The 15,725-nt window shown below is 35.4% G+C and overlaps 1 protein-coding gene across 1 annotated transcript; it reads left to right on the top strand.

Moving 5' to 3' along the window:
• The first annotated feature begins 2,838 nt into the window (after window positions 1–2,838).
• Window positions 2,839–5,059, top strand: LOC129253794 (extracellular sulfatase Sulf-2-like). The gene is made up of 2 exons (XM_054892224.2): window positions 2,839–3,608; window positions 4,280–5,059. The coding sequence occupies exons 1-2, from the start codon at window positions 3,386–3,388 to the stop codon at window positions 4,525–4,527; spliced, it is 471 nt and encodes a 156-aa protein (XP_054748199.2). The 5' UTR covers window positions 2,839–3,385; the 3' UTR covers window positions 4,528–5,059.
• Window positions 5,060–15,725: the final 10,666 nt, after the last annotated feature.

The following is a 15,725-nucleotide window of genomic DNA, read 5'->3' as shown; positions in this document are numbered from 1 at the left end:
AGGCTGCTAATATGCTTTTCACACTGCATTTCCTTAACCCCATACTATCCTTAACCCCGGACTATCCTTAACCCCATACTATCTTTTTTTCGATTCACACTGTCTTTCTTAATCCCGTACTATTGCTTAGCCGGGGTTAACGCCTTAACCCCGGGCAATCACACAGCTCATAAATATTAATGATTTTACCATACAGAGCGCGATTAATGTGCGATTTCGACTTCTGTGATTGGCTAATGCTTAGCCCCGCTTTTGCTTAGCCCTGTTTCGTTTCACACTGCATCTCTTAGCACCGCAATTGTGGTGCTAGCACCACAATAAGCCGGCTAAACCTGCTTTTTTGCAGGGCCAGATAGTACCGTACTATTTACCGTGCTAGCCCACTTGGCTAAAACGTAGTGTGAAAACGAAGTGGGCTAAGCGTAACCCCGGGAAATTGGTGGGGCTAAGACCCCCTTAGCCCCACCAATTTAGGACAAAAAGTGCAGTGTGAAAAGCATATAAGAGATGCAAAACTATTCTTGAAGGCCAAGGAACATACCCAGCATTAAAATACTATCATTGATTTATTGATCAGATGTCTTTCTATGAACAGACATCAGCTACACCAAGGAAACAACAACAGTCTAGTTGTGTCTCGCCTAATTTCACTTGACTTTGGAACATATTTTGATTGTTTAAAACAGGTGGAATTATCTCCTTATCCCTCTGCCATTGACACTCTTGACTTTTGCCTTGTTTCTCTCCTGTTTGATATTCCTCATATTTGATAAGTTTGTACACTTTGTTAGGGTCAAGTTCTTTCTTTTAGATAGCTTTCTTGGTAATGATTGTTTTGACAAGACAAACCCGATATTGCCATGCCATTTGTCAGACTTTGGAAGTAATCCGCCAACAGGTGGAAGTGGTAGTTGTGCTCTCCTCGTCTTTGCCCCAAGAAAAGTTTGTGGGAGGGATTGTCAATTTTGGAAGGATATCTGCTTGATTTGTGTCTGTGACCCTTGCAAGGTTTGCATACCTTTGCAATGAAGGATGACCCTAATGTACTTGAACTATATTCTGTACTTTCTGCTTGGGCTTGAATTATTTTCCTTCAATTTCTGTTGCTGTATTTGTCTCTTTCTATGAATGTCTATAATGAGATTGCTCATATGCCTATTTCTCTGTCTTGCCTTTTTCTTTGGTGATCTGAAGGTTACTTTTGTGACAGTTGTCCCAGTCCTAATTTCTCTAAAGAAGTTGGTAAGGGTTGTGATGGAGGATTTGGTTTTAAGATGTGATAACTAATATTAAGGATTGGGGTAAGTATGAAGTACCTTTGTGGTAATTGAATTTACTGCCACAGAAAATGTCAGCTTACATTTGTGACTTCTATTCAAATTGTCCCTGAAAATATGAACCATGACTTATTTTTTTTTATTTCTCTCAATAGAGCTGTATGTCTGTTTTTAAATGCCAATGTTTTCACATCCTTTCATCCAGCCTTTTTTTATTGCTACTTTCCCATTTTCCTCTTCTACTTTCCACTTTTCTTTTCTATTTTCTTCCCCTCTCCCTTTTTCATTCCCTTTCTCTTTCTGTCTCCCTTTCCACGTTATCCTTCTTTTCTTATTGCACCTAATTCACTCTGCTTTTATCCATATTCCAAAGTTCGATTGGCTTTTCTGAGGTCCTGACTGGATTGTCTTTTTTTTTTTTGGGGGGGGGGAGGGGGGCTACATGTTGATTGCATGCCACCCCTGCACATTTTTTTTCATGCCCCCCATACAATGTAAAATAGCTGGTCCCATCAAATTGCACTAAAGGTCACTCTCTCCTCCAGATTTTGTCTCAACCCATTCAATGGAGAGATAAGGTCCAAATATAGGGGGAAAGATTAGCAAGTTCTCCAAGACCATTCAGAAAATAAATGAAGAAAAAATATTTCTCCTTTTCTTACGGGGAGGGGTGATGGAGGCGAATCCCTTCACTTCATAGGGTCTGTAATCCCCTGGATTCATCTTGCTGCATATCCCTGTGGTCTTGCAAGGGGGAGGGGAGAGTTGGTGGGGGGTGGGAGGGATGGAGGATGAATCCCCTCCCCTGTAAACCACAGGGTTCATCTTTTGCTGCATCTCCCTGCTTTCTTGCAGGTTAACATGCTGACAAATTTATGACAATCACTCAAGATACATTTCTGATAAACTATGGTGTTATGATAGAAAACTGGGATATTAACCATTGTCCTTTTTAACACAAATCATGGTTTTAAGGAAAGAGAAAATATTATTTGAATTATCGGAGTAGCAATACTTTGAAGTCGTTCAAAATGATTTACACCCTTAATTTGCTCGTTAAAACATTTCATGAGCAGTGAGGGGGCGAAAGTCTGGATATAAATTACTTGATAATTAATGGAAAGTTTAGGGCCTGTATCTGTTTGGATTTAAACATATGATAACAAATGGATTTTTCTTGAATCTCTGTATCTGTTATTATTATTATTATTATTTGTTTGGCGTCACCTGTGCCTGGGAGGTGAAAAGCGAACTGAATCACTATGACCCGCAGGTCTCTCCCGATATAAATGATTGGGGGGAATGCAGGTGGACCACTACACCGGGGTTTCCCCCTACTCTTATATGAATAGTGCAGTGGGTTCTTAACGTGCAAAGAATGATCAAAAGAATATGCACAGTGTAATGCAATTCTTGTATTTCAATTTAGTATATAAGCACTGATATTGTTATTACCATCCATCATAATTTATTCAATCATTTAAACCAAGGAAGCTCTTTGAAAATGTATCTTTTTTATTATTTTTCTAAAATCTTTTTGTTATTTCCTTTTTATCTTGCAGATTCTTAACTGTTCCTGCTGTTGATAGTGAAATGGATACTAGGAATGACACGACAACATCGAAACCCTAATCATTGTGGCGATGGTAGCAAGTTCCTGGATTTGATGTCTTGGCTTGGAACATTTTGTTCAAAACTTCCTGCAAGATCTGATTGATGTTCAAAATTCTGTTTATAGATTGAACAATGGAAGGTCTACAGGATGATCATCGATTGCATCAACTTGTCTTGTTTAAAACAGCATAATGATGACCTGATATCTTGACAGCAAATTCTGAAATATCTTAATTAGCATCAGGTTTGCTTCATTTATTGATTAACCTGTAAGCTACTAGTGGTGTATTAATAATAAATTGTAGAAAACTAATTGATTCAATTGGAATTAAATGTGAAGGAAGTAGCACTGATCTGCAATGATTGTTGTCTCTGAGTGATAATCACCTTCCTTTCACACCCCTGGAAGTACAGTACAACTGAGCTGTCTCAACTCAAGAAAGCAACAGCCGCGTCATCAAGCATTTCTGACTGCACAAACTCTTTTCAAGAACATGGAAGTGAACAATATTCTGTGGCTGCTAGCTGCCTTCCTATGCCTTGTGACCTCTCAAGTGGAAAGTGGGTCAAAGTCAAAGGGCAGGGATAGGTCAGTGGTCAAAGACGGGTCAAGCTCAAGAGGACATCAAAGGCTAAGCTTCCTTCCGCCCGTCTCTGGGTCTTCAAAGAAACCCAACATCATCCTGATCCTCACCGATGATCAGGATGTTGTACTAGGTAAGCACCCTGACATCATTCTGATTCTGGAGATGTCAATTTTACGGTGACATCCTGGTTTTTGTCTAGTTTGACACTTTACGATGTTCTGGGAATACAAAGGTGTCATGTTTCTTCCCAGTGATGCTTTAATGGGAATTAAATTGTCTTCTGTGATCTATGAAAACAAAGAGTTTCCAAGTTTTATCATATCCTGCTAATTTAATGACATTGCACTTTATAAAGTCATTTTAGCATCAAGGTGGCATGCAATTGTCAGTAGATGAAGAAATAAATTGTTGATCCGGAAGCCAGTTGGCACCTAATATCATGATCATAAAGTTTACCATGGTTTTGTCATATCCTGCTGAAGTTAGCTGTGAGAGATACTAAAGACAACCCTGGTTTACGAAGGAAATTTACCTTCAACTTTAGCTATAGCACTTAAGGTTCAAGCTTTCTGTACCCCAACCCCAACCTCATTCAAATTCTACCTTCTTTTTTTTAACCAATTTGAAGTTGGACCTAAAACCTCTAAAGATTAGGAATCTTTTGAAATCTAAGGATGTAAAATGTCAGTTTTGAGTTGTGTGATGCATTTGATAATTAGAAAACCAAAGCTCTAAATAAATCTAACATTTATAGTTTTGAAATTTTTGTGATCATGATGATTAATCTTTGACATCATTCAGGTTCTATGACAGCTATGAACAAGACTCGTTTCCACCTTGGTAGCAGAGGGGCGGAGTTCACCAATGCCTTTGTGACCACGCCCATGTGCTGCCCCTCCCGGAGTAGCATCTTGACCGGTCAGTACGTCCACAACCATCAGGTGTTCTCAAACATAGGGGAGTACTGTGGCTCGGACGAGTGGAGGATGGGGCCGGAGATGGCCAACTTTGGGACCTACTTGCAAGGGGCCAATTATAGAACAGGTTAGTTGGGTTTGGAAGGGACAGGACAGTGTAAACACTCAACATGGATATTATAAGAAAAGTTTGACTCGGTGGCATCTGTTCAATTTTGGACCGATTGTTGAGCAACTTCATTCGCTGACACAGAACATTTTACTTTCATAGAGAGATAAGACAGATATACATATAGACAGATATCTAGATAGAAGGCTCGTAAAGTCTAAAGAAAGAGAGAAAAAGAATGAAAGATAGAAAGAAAAAAAAGGAGAGACAAAGGGAAGGAATGAAGGAAGGAAGGAAGGAAAAAAAAATTATGAAAGAAAAGGAAGAGAAAGGAAACTAAAAGAGATCGTAAGGAAGGAAATGAGGAAGGGGAAATTAATGAAAGACAAAATGATAAATAGAAAGAATGAAAAATCAGAGAAATAAAGACAAGATTGATTGAGTAAGTAAGGAAGCAAGAGAGTAGGAGAAGGATGGAGGGAGAAGAAAAAAAAAGACAAAAGAAAGGAAATTAATGATGAACATTTTTTAAAAGTTACAAAGAAGGATCAAAGTAAAAAAAAACTTGTGTATTTAAAAACATTATGCTTTATCAAATAAAACAAAATATTAAACTTGTTGGTTTACCTTTTGTATGATGTGCATGGACAACTTGATTAAAATAAGATAACTTTTTGTGAAGATCAACACTCTTCCTCCCTTCTCAAACTTACAAACCATTGATTTCACATTCATTTCATTTCTCAAACTTACAAATCCATTGATTTCACATTCATGCTTGTTATAAGACCAGGAGAAAGAATACCATTCTGTTCCCATCGCTTGAATAAGGAGGAATGCAGAGGGGTTCGGAGTGATTGATTGCGAAGCTGATAGGCTATTGTGTGACATTTAAATTCCAATCAATCAACCATTATACACTCGCAAGAAGGAAGCAATTGAAAAATCATCTTTTCTGTAAAAATTTGGAAATACATGTACTTCTTTCATTTCATTGATGTAATTGTGACATCATGGTGATTGCGGGGTATACTTCTATGTGAGCACATTAATTAAATTTTGGTGAAAACGAAGCATTCTTTAAAAAAAAAGTACTATTATCAATATCTAATAAATGATTAATTTGTGATTTACTCCCTTTTCCCTCTAGCTGTATGGATTGAAGTTGAATACGAGTTCAAAGTCAATAAAGTAGTATCTGAAGCGCATCTTACTGAAGTCACTCCTCTTTATACATTTTAATGTAATTTGATGTACATGGTTTTCTAAACATGACATAGACAAGGTTCTTCCTAAAACAAAATGTCATAACTTTTCAACATTTTCCCCTTAATATTTGCCCATTCAGTGTGACTTGACAGATCAGTTTCTATTCTGCAAGAAGGTAGCCAATAAGTGTAGGAACATAGCTAACAAACTAAATTTACTTGGCTGTAAACCTTGTTGTTGAACTCGTTGGTAAGTTCTGTGTTACGTTTAAATGTATTGTCTACGTTCTCAAATTAAATGTACTCCGCAGCATTGATATTCTTAATTTGAAGCCTAGATAAAGCTTTGTTTAAGGGTCAATAACGTGAAATTATAACAGAGTGTCATATGACATTCTGATCTTACAAAAGTGTAGCAACCGTTTAATCTTTTTTCAACCTCCGTCTCTGTGAAAATTTCAAATGTTGAAATCTAGATATCTGCACTTAGCACACTCTTTCAGTGATAATTTTATTTTTCTTTAAAAAAAGGGTACCGTGAGCACTTTTCTTATAAATTGAATGAATGTATATCACAAAGCTGCAGGCCTTGATATTATCCAGTGCAATTTTTAGCACATTCCTTGCTTGAGAATAGGTAGTTTTATATCAAAAAGAAAACCAGATACAGATATTCTTGTTTTATTATGCACCCGATCAAAATACATTTTCATGCGTACAAAAATCACAATATTTGATCTGTAAATAAATTTTCATTTCATATCTATCTCATCATAACTTTTAGAGCATACACATTCATATAATCTAGTAATGAATTTAAATAGTGATCGATGCATTTTAGGGGATTTACCAAAGCTAAAAACAGGCTTTATAGCTGTAGAAATTTCTTTAAAATTTCTTTGATTAATATATGAAGTTATACGTATTTCATTTCTTTAAAAATTTTCTATGGCAATTGCGCATGGTTTGCATACCATTCAGGATGAAATAGTCCTCTAAGTAGGCTTTGAAAGAATTTAAAAAAGTAGAACAGAGCACTTTCTTGAACTCTTTTTATAGAAGTCTTGGCTTTTGGGCAAGATGTTGAAAGTAGGCTTGGTCAATGACTGACTATCACTTACTTTTGTTACACTGGCCTATTAGTATGTGCGCGGTCGGGTGCGTGACTGGAAGCTATCGCTTACAGTCTGGTATGGAATGGATCCTTCATTTCCATCTAAGCCTGATTGACATTAAAATGGTTCAAGTTTATCAGGGAATTTCAGGATATAGTGAATAGGGGTTTGCCAGCCAGATCATTATGGAAGAACTACTGCGAAAATACACATGTGCTAGTGGATATATGAGGAATGAATGAATGAATGAATAAATTGATTAAAGTGGATATGATTTTACCCTTTGGAACTTGAAAGTACATCAATAGTTTTTAAAATAAAGTTATGCCTGTCAAGGTTATATTGAATCTTTCCATCCATCATCAAATATGTCTATGATAAAATATTAATAATGTAGCAAGAATAATAGTTTTGAAAACAAATAATACAAATTTTGAGGTTTATCCCCTAAAAAGGGATACTGATTTGAGAAATAAAGGCAAGGACAACTTGGCTACCCCCAAAATAAATTAATGAAAATAAAGAATGAAAGGAAATATCAAACTAATATGGGAATTACAAAATAAGAAAATAATGAAAATAAATAGATTAAAAATTAAAAAGAAAGATTTAAAAATCGCTTTCAGAGAAATTTTATCTCTGTGAATTCAAAAGACCTGTACACTATCTTGTCAAGATATGTTAAATCATTTGATTATAATTCTTAGAATGTTGTATGACTCTGGAGTGTGGGCTGACTCCATACATAATAAAGAGTACAATAAATTGTGATTGACAGGTATTTCCCCTCAATGCAATAAAAACCCATCATTATGCATTGTGACACATCAGTGGGATTACTTCGTATGATCAACGTCTTCATTAACAGCTTAGATTCAAAGCCTTGAACTAATGACCATTGGCAAGGTGAGAGCATATAATTACATCCATTACAAATGACCAGTATGTGAGGGTAAAGACGTCATGATCTTGTTCATTGATTAGAGGAGTGTAGAAAGACCGATGAGTCATCTTGCGGTGGGCAGGAAGCTTCCCTGTTTCATGAAAGTCCTAAGCTACTCTCTTCTGGTGAATGGTGGCATATGATTGGCTTATAGCATCTTTGACAGAGAAGTTTCACATGGGCTTTTTTATTAGAAGTTTTATGATACAGGGTCATATTTCACAACATGGATATTGTCTTTAAAGGGATGGTCCGGGCTGAAAATATTTATATCTAAATAAATAGAGTAAAATTCACAGAGCAAAATGCTGAAAATTTCATCAAAATCGGATAACAAATAGCGAAGTTATTGAATTTTAAAGTTTATCAATATTGTGTGAAAACAGTTATATGCACATCGTCATGAATATTTATTAGGTGGGCTGATGATGTCACATCCCCACTTTCCTTTTTCTTATGTTATAACATGAAATCATGAATTTTTCATTTTTTCAGTATGTATAAATGATGTGTCTCCATTATGATGAAATAAGTTGCAGCATTTAATCAGTTGTCAATCCGATTGTTTTAGTTTTTGGTAGAAACATTTTGAGTAAACCTTATTTCATATAATGAAATACAAGAGAACAAGTGGGGATATGACATCAGCCAACCTAATGAATATTCATGAAGACATGCCTAGAACTGTTTCACCAGAATAATGCAAATCTTTAAAATTCAATAACTTTGTTATTTGTTATCCGATTTTGATGAAATTTCCAGCTTTTTGCTCTGTGAATTTTACTCTATTTATTGAGATATAAATATTTCCAGACTGGACCATGCCTTTAAATATGATGCCTTATTCATGAAACTGTTTTTCATGCTACTCTAAGAATGAATGGTGGAATATGATTGGCCGAGAGCATCTTTGACGTAGAAGTTTCACATGTATGTTTTATGATACAGTTTGGAAACTGTCTTTAAGACACCCTGCTTTGTGGGGTTTTTGTATGCTGGTCTAAGTTATGGTAGATGTTGACGTATGATTGGCTGATAGCATCTTTGTCATAGAAGTTTCATATGGGTCTTCTTATTAGAAGTTTTATGATTCAGGTCCCTGATTTATAACTTGATTAATTGCTGTCTTTCTCTGCAACAAATGGGCACCAAGGCCTATCAAATGACAGCTAGATTTCAATATAGTGCCTTTTCCAGAGTTCCAGAGGATACAAAGTGCAAATATTATTACTCTGGCTATATCTTCAGCTGCCACTTATAGCAGATCAATTTCTTGTATGCATTAAGAAAATTCTATAGAGCTCATAGCATTATTTCGCTAAAATCTAATCATTTATATACGCCCGTCCTAGACGGGACGTATTATGGTATTACATTCGGTGTCCGTCCGTTTAACTTTTCCTTGTAAACGCGATAACTTCAGTTTGACTGAACCTAGGCTCGTATAATTTGATGTGTATGATACTAGTAAAATACCCAGGAAGCCTATTAATTTTGAGGTCAAAAGGACAAAGGTCAAGGCCACAGTGACATGTTTTCATCTTACCCTTCTGAAGTCCTTGTAAACGCGATAACTTTAGTTTAACTTAATCTAGGCTCATATAATTTGCTTTGTATGTTACTAGCATTGATCCCAAGAAGCCTCTCGATTTTGAAGTAAAAAGGTCAAAGGACAAGGTCACAGTGACATGTTTTCATCTTACCCTTCTGCAGTCCTTGTTAACGCGATAACTTTAGTTTAACTTAACCTAGGCTCATATAATTTGGTTTGTATGATACTAGCATGGATCCCAGGAAGCCTATTGATTTTGAAGTCAAAAGGTCAAAGGACAAGGTCACAGTGACATGTTTTCATCTTACCCTTCTGCAGTCCTTGTAAACGCGATAACTTTAGTTAAACTTAACCTAGGCTCATATAATTTTTTTTGGATGATACTAGCATGGATCCCAGGAAGCCTATTGATTTGTAGGTCAAAGTTCAAAAGTCAAGTCGCCACCTTTCACTTTTCTTGCTTGACCAATAAGTCAATTTTCCGCGTTACAGGCGGGCGTTTTATGTGCTCGCCCCAGCGACACGCTTGTTGATATTTTAGAAATGTTAATTAAAACCCTATACCTGCAGTTGTGGATAACAAATGTTGCACTTCAAGTTGGATTGAAACAATATAAGATTGTTGTGGCATAGTTACAACCTTGATTCAATTTTAAACCACATTCAATCCTGAACGTCCTTCAGTACCCAGTGTGAACAGTGACATTGAAATCTGTCATCATCAAGGAGGTCACCAATTGAATTAGCATGGTCCCAATCCACCTGTTCACACCCCTATCTTGTTCCTAGAAATGTTATAGTTTAACTGGTCTGGGGGTGAAATTAGCTTTGATCCTCACAACAGTGTTCCTAATTGGCTGCCATGTGGTAATGGGTACCCTACTAAAAAGTGCAGTATACTCCGGTAACTTTAACATCTACTTGATCTACCACCAGTTGGTCAAATAATCACATTGTCTGGTACCACTATAGCTGAACCCATGTGGTCTACTATGGATTTGGGCTAATTGCTGTTTTGCCCAATTGTTCCTTGGTATGGAACCTCCATGGGCAACTGTCTTATCTGGTGACCACATCCATTTATGTTTCATTCCATGCAGATTTAACGGTTTCAATACCAATTACCATAAAGAAATAAAATGATTTAAAAAATGTAGATTTGCAGTTTTCAACTTAGACATTTACATTTTATCTGTTTCTAATTGTACCAGTCTTTGGATAGCATCTTCCACATAATTGAGATGATCTTTCATCTAGTTGTACATTGAATTCAAACTTTTTTTAAAATTCAATATTTAGATTACAAAAACTTGCACAACTTCAAAAGTTGATCATTGGCATGTTTCTTAAAAATATGTTATTAAATGTGAACATAGTGATTTATGGAGGATAAAAGCCTGTTACAAATTTTCATTTTCCAAAAGTAATTTCTTGGACTGTTACTGTGCTAAAAGATGACTGACAAGTCATGGAAAAAAAAAACCTCACAACAAAGACACAACATAGCAGGCTGTAGACATTTTTTTTCAGAAGGCATATTGTTTGCTGAACATTTCTTTTGAAGTATGAACTTTACTAAGATGTCTCGTTAAATCCATCTCCAGAACTGACTCTCCTCCAGCTCGCGAGGAAAGTCCCCCTGCGGGTCTCGCCTACGAAAACACCGGGGCACAAATATTTGGACTTGGGTGCAGAATGGTCTGGCAACAGGGGGAAACTGCAAAGGTGCCATTAGGGGTGCATTCTCGTGCCCCAGGGGGGTAAACTTGAACCCTGGTAGGTGAAAGGTGACAGCAGGTGATGTGAGAGAAAGAATGAAGAAAAAAAGAAACTTTTTGTCAGAACCGGTCTGGAAGTCCATCAGGGTTGGTATTGCTTATGAAGATTGGGGAAAATCATATAAATAAATGAACACCACCGATTGATGACTGAGGAAAGGGTTCATGAGGTCTTCACCTTCAGAGTCCTGGTATTCAATAATGCGAGTGATTTGGCGGTAAATAATGGATTTAAGGGTAAATAATGGATCACTTTTGTTTGGTAACTGGTTCAGGGGAGAAGGTGAGCGTGGATTTAGGAAGGATAGGGGATGATGGATGGTGGATTGATACTGTTTGTGAAAGGGTGCTCAGGGTATTTGAAGTTTGGGATGGTACGATGTTCAAGATTTTCTGGACCGTTTTGTGGCATTCCACACCCAAGTCGGACATTATCTCTCTCTTGAGTGACATCTTTATTCCAAACAGGTCGCATCTTGGGGTTGGGTTGGCAGGATATTGAGAGAGAATGAAGATAGAAATGGAGGTCTGGATTTTGGAACACAATAATTACTTTACAACTCTATAGGCCTATATTGTTGAAGCCAGGGAAGTTTGAATTATCAATGATGTTCATGTAAGTTTAGTAATTTAGATTAATGGGTATTGAGAAGAATAAAATGAGAGACCACTCTCAACACAGGCAAGATATATTAGTGACAAGAATTTGATGTACCACAATCTACAACATTCAGAAGAGTTGCAGAGTAAACAAACATTGCTAGAACCTACAAAATGTTATGTGAATTTTGATTATTTGAAGTATTAAAGGCGAGTGATCTATTCGAAGGAAAACTGGCATGATGTAGATCCCAAAGTAATATAGTCCTATATAATTTACTATTGCAAAATCATGAATGTTTTTAAAATCCCACGGTGAGCAAGTGTTTGAAAAAATGAAGTTTTATACCACTTCATATTCAGCATACTAAGGGCATGACTGTATTATAATACACTTAATTCTAATAGGGAAAAAGACCAGTCAATTGACAATATCCCATGCTTATGCTAATTTCTCAGTAATTAGGTAATTTTCTCCTGAATTGTTTTGGAAACATTTAGCCTAGATACTCGACTTGGGAGGTAATTTTGTTGAATTTTGTTTGAATTGATTTCATCATCGTTGGCATTGATAAATAATACCTATTTTGCTGAATATTCAGTATGATTCCCACCAATGATCATTTAAGATGATTTGTTTTGGGGGAGGGTGCTTGCAGTGTGTTTCCCTCTCATCTATCACGTTAATATCACTAAAGCCAGGAATAAAGCCTCAATATGCATGGTATTACATATGATTTGTATACAATTAGTAAGAGAGCCCGAGGGCCTTTCGTCTGCACTAGCTTGCAATGGGCAAAAAATTATCACGCAATGCTCTGTATTCGCCATCATCTAATCTAATAGAATGACAATTGTCCACATCACGAGTCTGCAACACATGCTTCGAGGGACACGATAAATTGCTGTTTTTCAGCATGTTTTACCATTTATTTATTTGGTTTATTGTATTTATAAATGTATCCACATAATCATTCTGTTTCAAATTGATAAATGAGGCCTTTTTTGCATAATTCTGTCACTTTGTTCTTTTATTTGAAATGCCCTTTGTAAAGGTGTTTTCTCCATCACGAGATGAAGTCAATTTGAATTAATAAAAAAAGCATTGAAATTTTATCTAAATCACAGAAAAATTACCTACTTCGCTATATTTTCAAGTTATTTGACATCAATGAGATTGTGTGGTCTTTATTAATATTGTTTTTCGTTCTATTTTTAGGATTTGCTCTTGGATTTTTGATTTGATTTATTTCACATATTTCATCTCAAGTACAAACAAAATTATGAAACAATATCAGAAAACTTATGAGAATACAAATCAGACAAGGCATAACAATTAATTCAAATTAAAGAAAATAGCGATTTGGAATTAAAGACAATTTAAAAGAGTGAAATATGAGGGAACCTGCATAAAAGAGCAAGGCTTGTTAAGTCTGCAGGATCCAGAAAAAAAATCGGTCTTAATGAGGAGAGGACAGGTAAGTAAATTGATTATAACAAAGTAATGCCAAAAATGTGACGATTGTGTAAGGAATACAAAAAAAAAAAAAATAAATAAATAAATAAAAAAGAGTCCGCCACTCTATGACAATGATTTATTACTCATTTCTCGGCCAGAGCGTATTAACAAAAATAAGGAATACAAAAAAATAAAAAAATAAATAAATGAAAAAGAGTCCGCCACTCTATGACAATTATTTATTACTCATTACTCGGCCAGAGCGTATTAACAAAGTGCATGAATATAAAAGTTTACAAAGTTTATTGGAGATATCATTTCATCATGAAATGGATGATCTGATGATTTCATGACTCACATTTCCTTTTTTTATTTTGAAAATATGATATGATATATTCAATATTTTGTCATTGAATTATCCATTTGATAAAAATTAATCGCATTAAGGATTTTACATTTTGAATATATAGGCCCGATTTCTGAACTCGGGTTTAGATTAAACCCTTGTTTAAAGTTGTGGTGTGACTATGGAGAGCCAATGGGGGCACAAATCCCTAACAGTACACATCCGATTTATTAACTCATATGTATGACTCCCAAACTGTCTGGGAATGATAACTGAAGTATTCTAAAGTATTTTTCTTCATTATGAAAGCAGAAAGAAACAAAATAGTAAGCATAAGAAATATACAATATAAACAGAATGTTAGAATTTTTGGCTCCCCTTAGTTTTAAACACAGACTTGGACCATGGTCTAAGTTAAACCTGACTTCAGAATACGGGCCAAAGTATCCAAATGAGGACCTTTTTTTAGAGGGGGGGGGGTGTGGTGGTAGGGAGAAATATCAATAATCATTTCTACAATATTCAAGATGATGCACTACAATTAGTACAAACTCCCAATCTACTCAAATGTGAAGAGACCTGGGGCCATTTTATAAAGCTGTTTGTAAGTTAGGAACGACTATGACAACAACTGGTGAACCTTTCTTGACCTCATTTTCATACAGGATTTTGTTAAAACTATTTTACAAATGATGTGTAATTTGAAATTGAATTGTAATCATTATGTTGTAATCATATTTGATTTGTATTTGTATTTGTTTATATATATGATGTATGTTTGATTTGTATTTCTTTATAATGTTAATGATGGAAATGAAAAATAAAACTTGAACTTCTTATGCGCTAAATAGTTACCAATGAACATTTAACGGTGAATATCATTTCCCACAAGAAAGGATCACCAGTCGTTCTTAAAGTCACTCTTAGCTTAATGGCCCCCTTATCAAAGGGACACTCATCAGAGTTCTATTAACAAATAAAACAACAAAAATGTCATCTTTAAAACTAAATCTCCTCTTCTCATATGTGCCTTTCCTGTTAATGCATTTATTCTGAATTTGCAGTAGACTTAAAGGGATGGTCCGGGCTGAAAGTATTTATAGCTTAATAAATAGATTAGAATTCACTGAGCAAAATGCCGAAAATTTCATCAAAATCGGATAACAAATAGCAAAGGTATTGAATTTTAAAATTTAGCAATATTTTGTGAAAACAGTCGTCATGAATATTCATTAGGTGGGCTGATGATGTCACATCCCCACTTGTTCTTTTGTATTTTATTACATGAAATTAGGTTTATTCAATTTTTTTCCTCCAAGAACTAGAAAAATTGGATTGACAACTGATTTAGTGCATTAGACATTTATTGCTGCAACTTATTTCATTTTAAGGGAGACATATTCACACAAGTACGAAATAATGAAAATATTATGATTTTATCTAATAACATAAGAAAACGGAAAGTGGAGATGTGACATCATCAGCCCACTTAATGAATATTCATGACGACTGTTTTCACAAAAAATTGATAAACTTTAAACTTCAATAACTTTATTATTTGTTATCCGATTTTGGTGAAATTTTCGGCATTTTGCTCAGTAAATTCTACTCTATGTATTAAGATATAAATATTTTCAGCCCGGACCATCCCTTTAATAGGTACAGGTGCCAACTGGGATAATGTCTTTGCACATGCCCATCAATAAAGATCACGGAATACATAAATGATTTACAATGTCAGACTGACCAAGGTCACAATAAATAAATCCTAATTGGGAGTTAGAAAAAGTGACATTGAATTGCTTGATTGGTACATTGTCATGCTCATAAAGTTAATGAATAAACATTGCATGATTGACAAGTGTGATTTTCTTTAATAAAATTAATTCAGGGAAGTTGATCTGATTGAGTCTTGTTAAAACTGAAGTGAAATTGACACTGGCTAATCAAAAATATTGACATTTTTTTTGCAAAATTCAATTTTAGTGATAAATTTTGACATGTAATATTCAGTGAAAGATATATCATATTTTACCCTACTCTCTTCTCTCTTCCTTTTCTTTTTTTTTCTCTCGTGAATTTTTTTTTGGGGGAGGCGTAAGCGCCCCCAAGCCCCCCCCCCCCGGTCTGTATGCCACTGCTAAAAAAACATTGTTTTTAAATAGGATTTGGTTGGAATGTAAGTTTTTGCTCTATTGGTAATGGAAATTTCAGTCCAAT

This window comes from Lytechinus pictus, chromosome 1 (genome assembly GCF_037042905.1).
Source record: "Lytechinus pictus isolate F3 Inbred chromosome 1, Lp3.0, whole genome shotgun sequence".
NCBI classification, from domain to species: Eukaryota; Metazoa; Echinodermata; class Echinoidea; order Temnopleuroida; family Toxopneustidae; genus Lytechinus; species Lytechinus pictus.
This window is presented reverse-complemented; position numbering and strand designations above follow the sequence as displayed.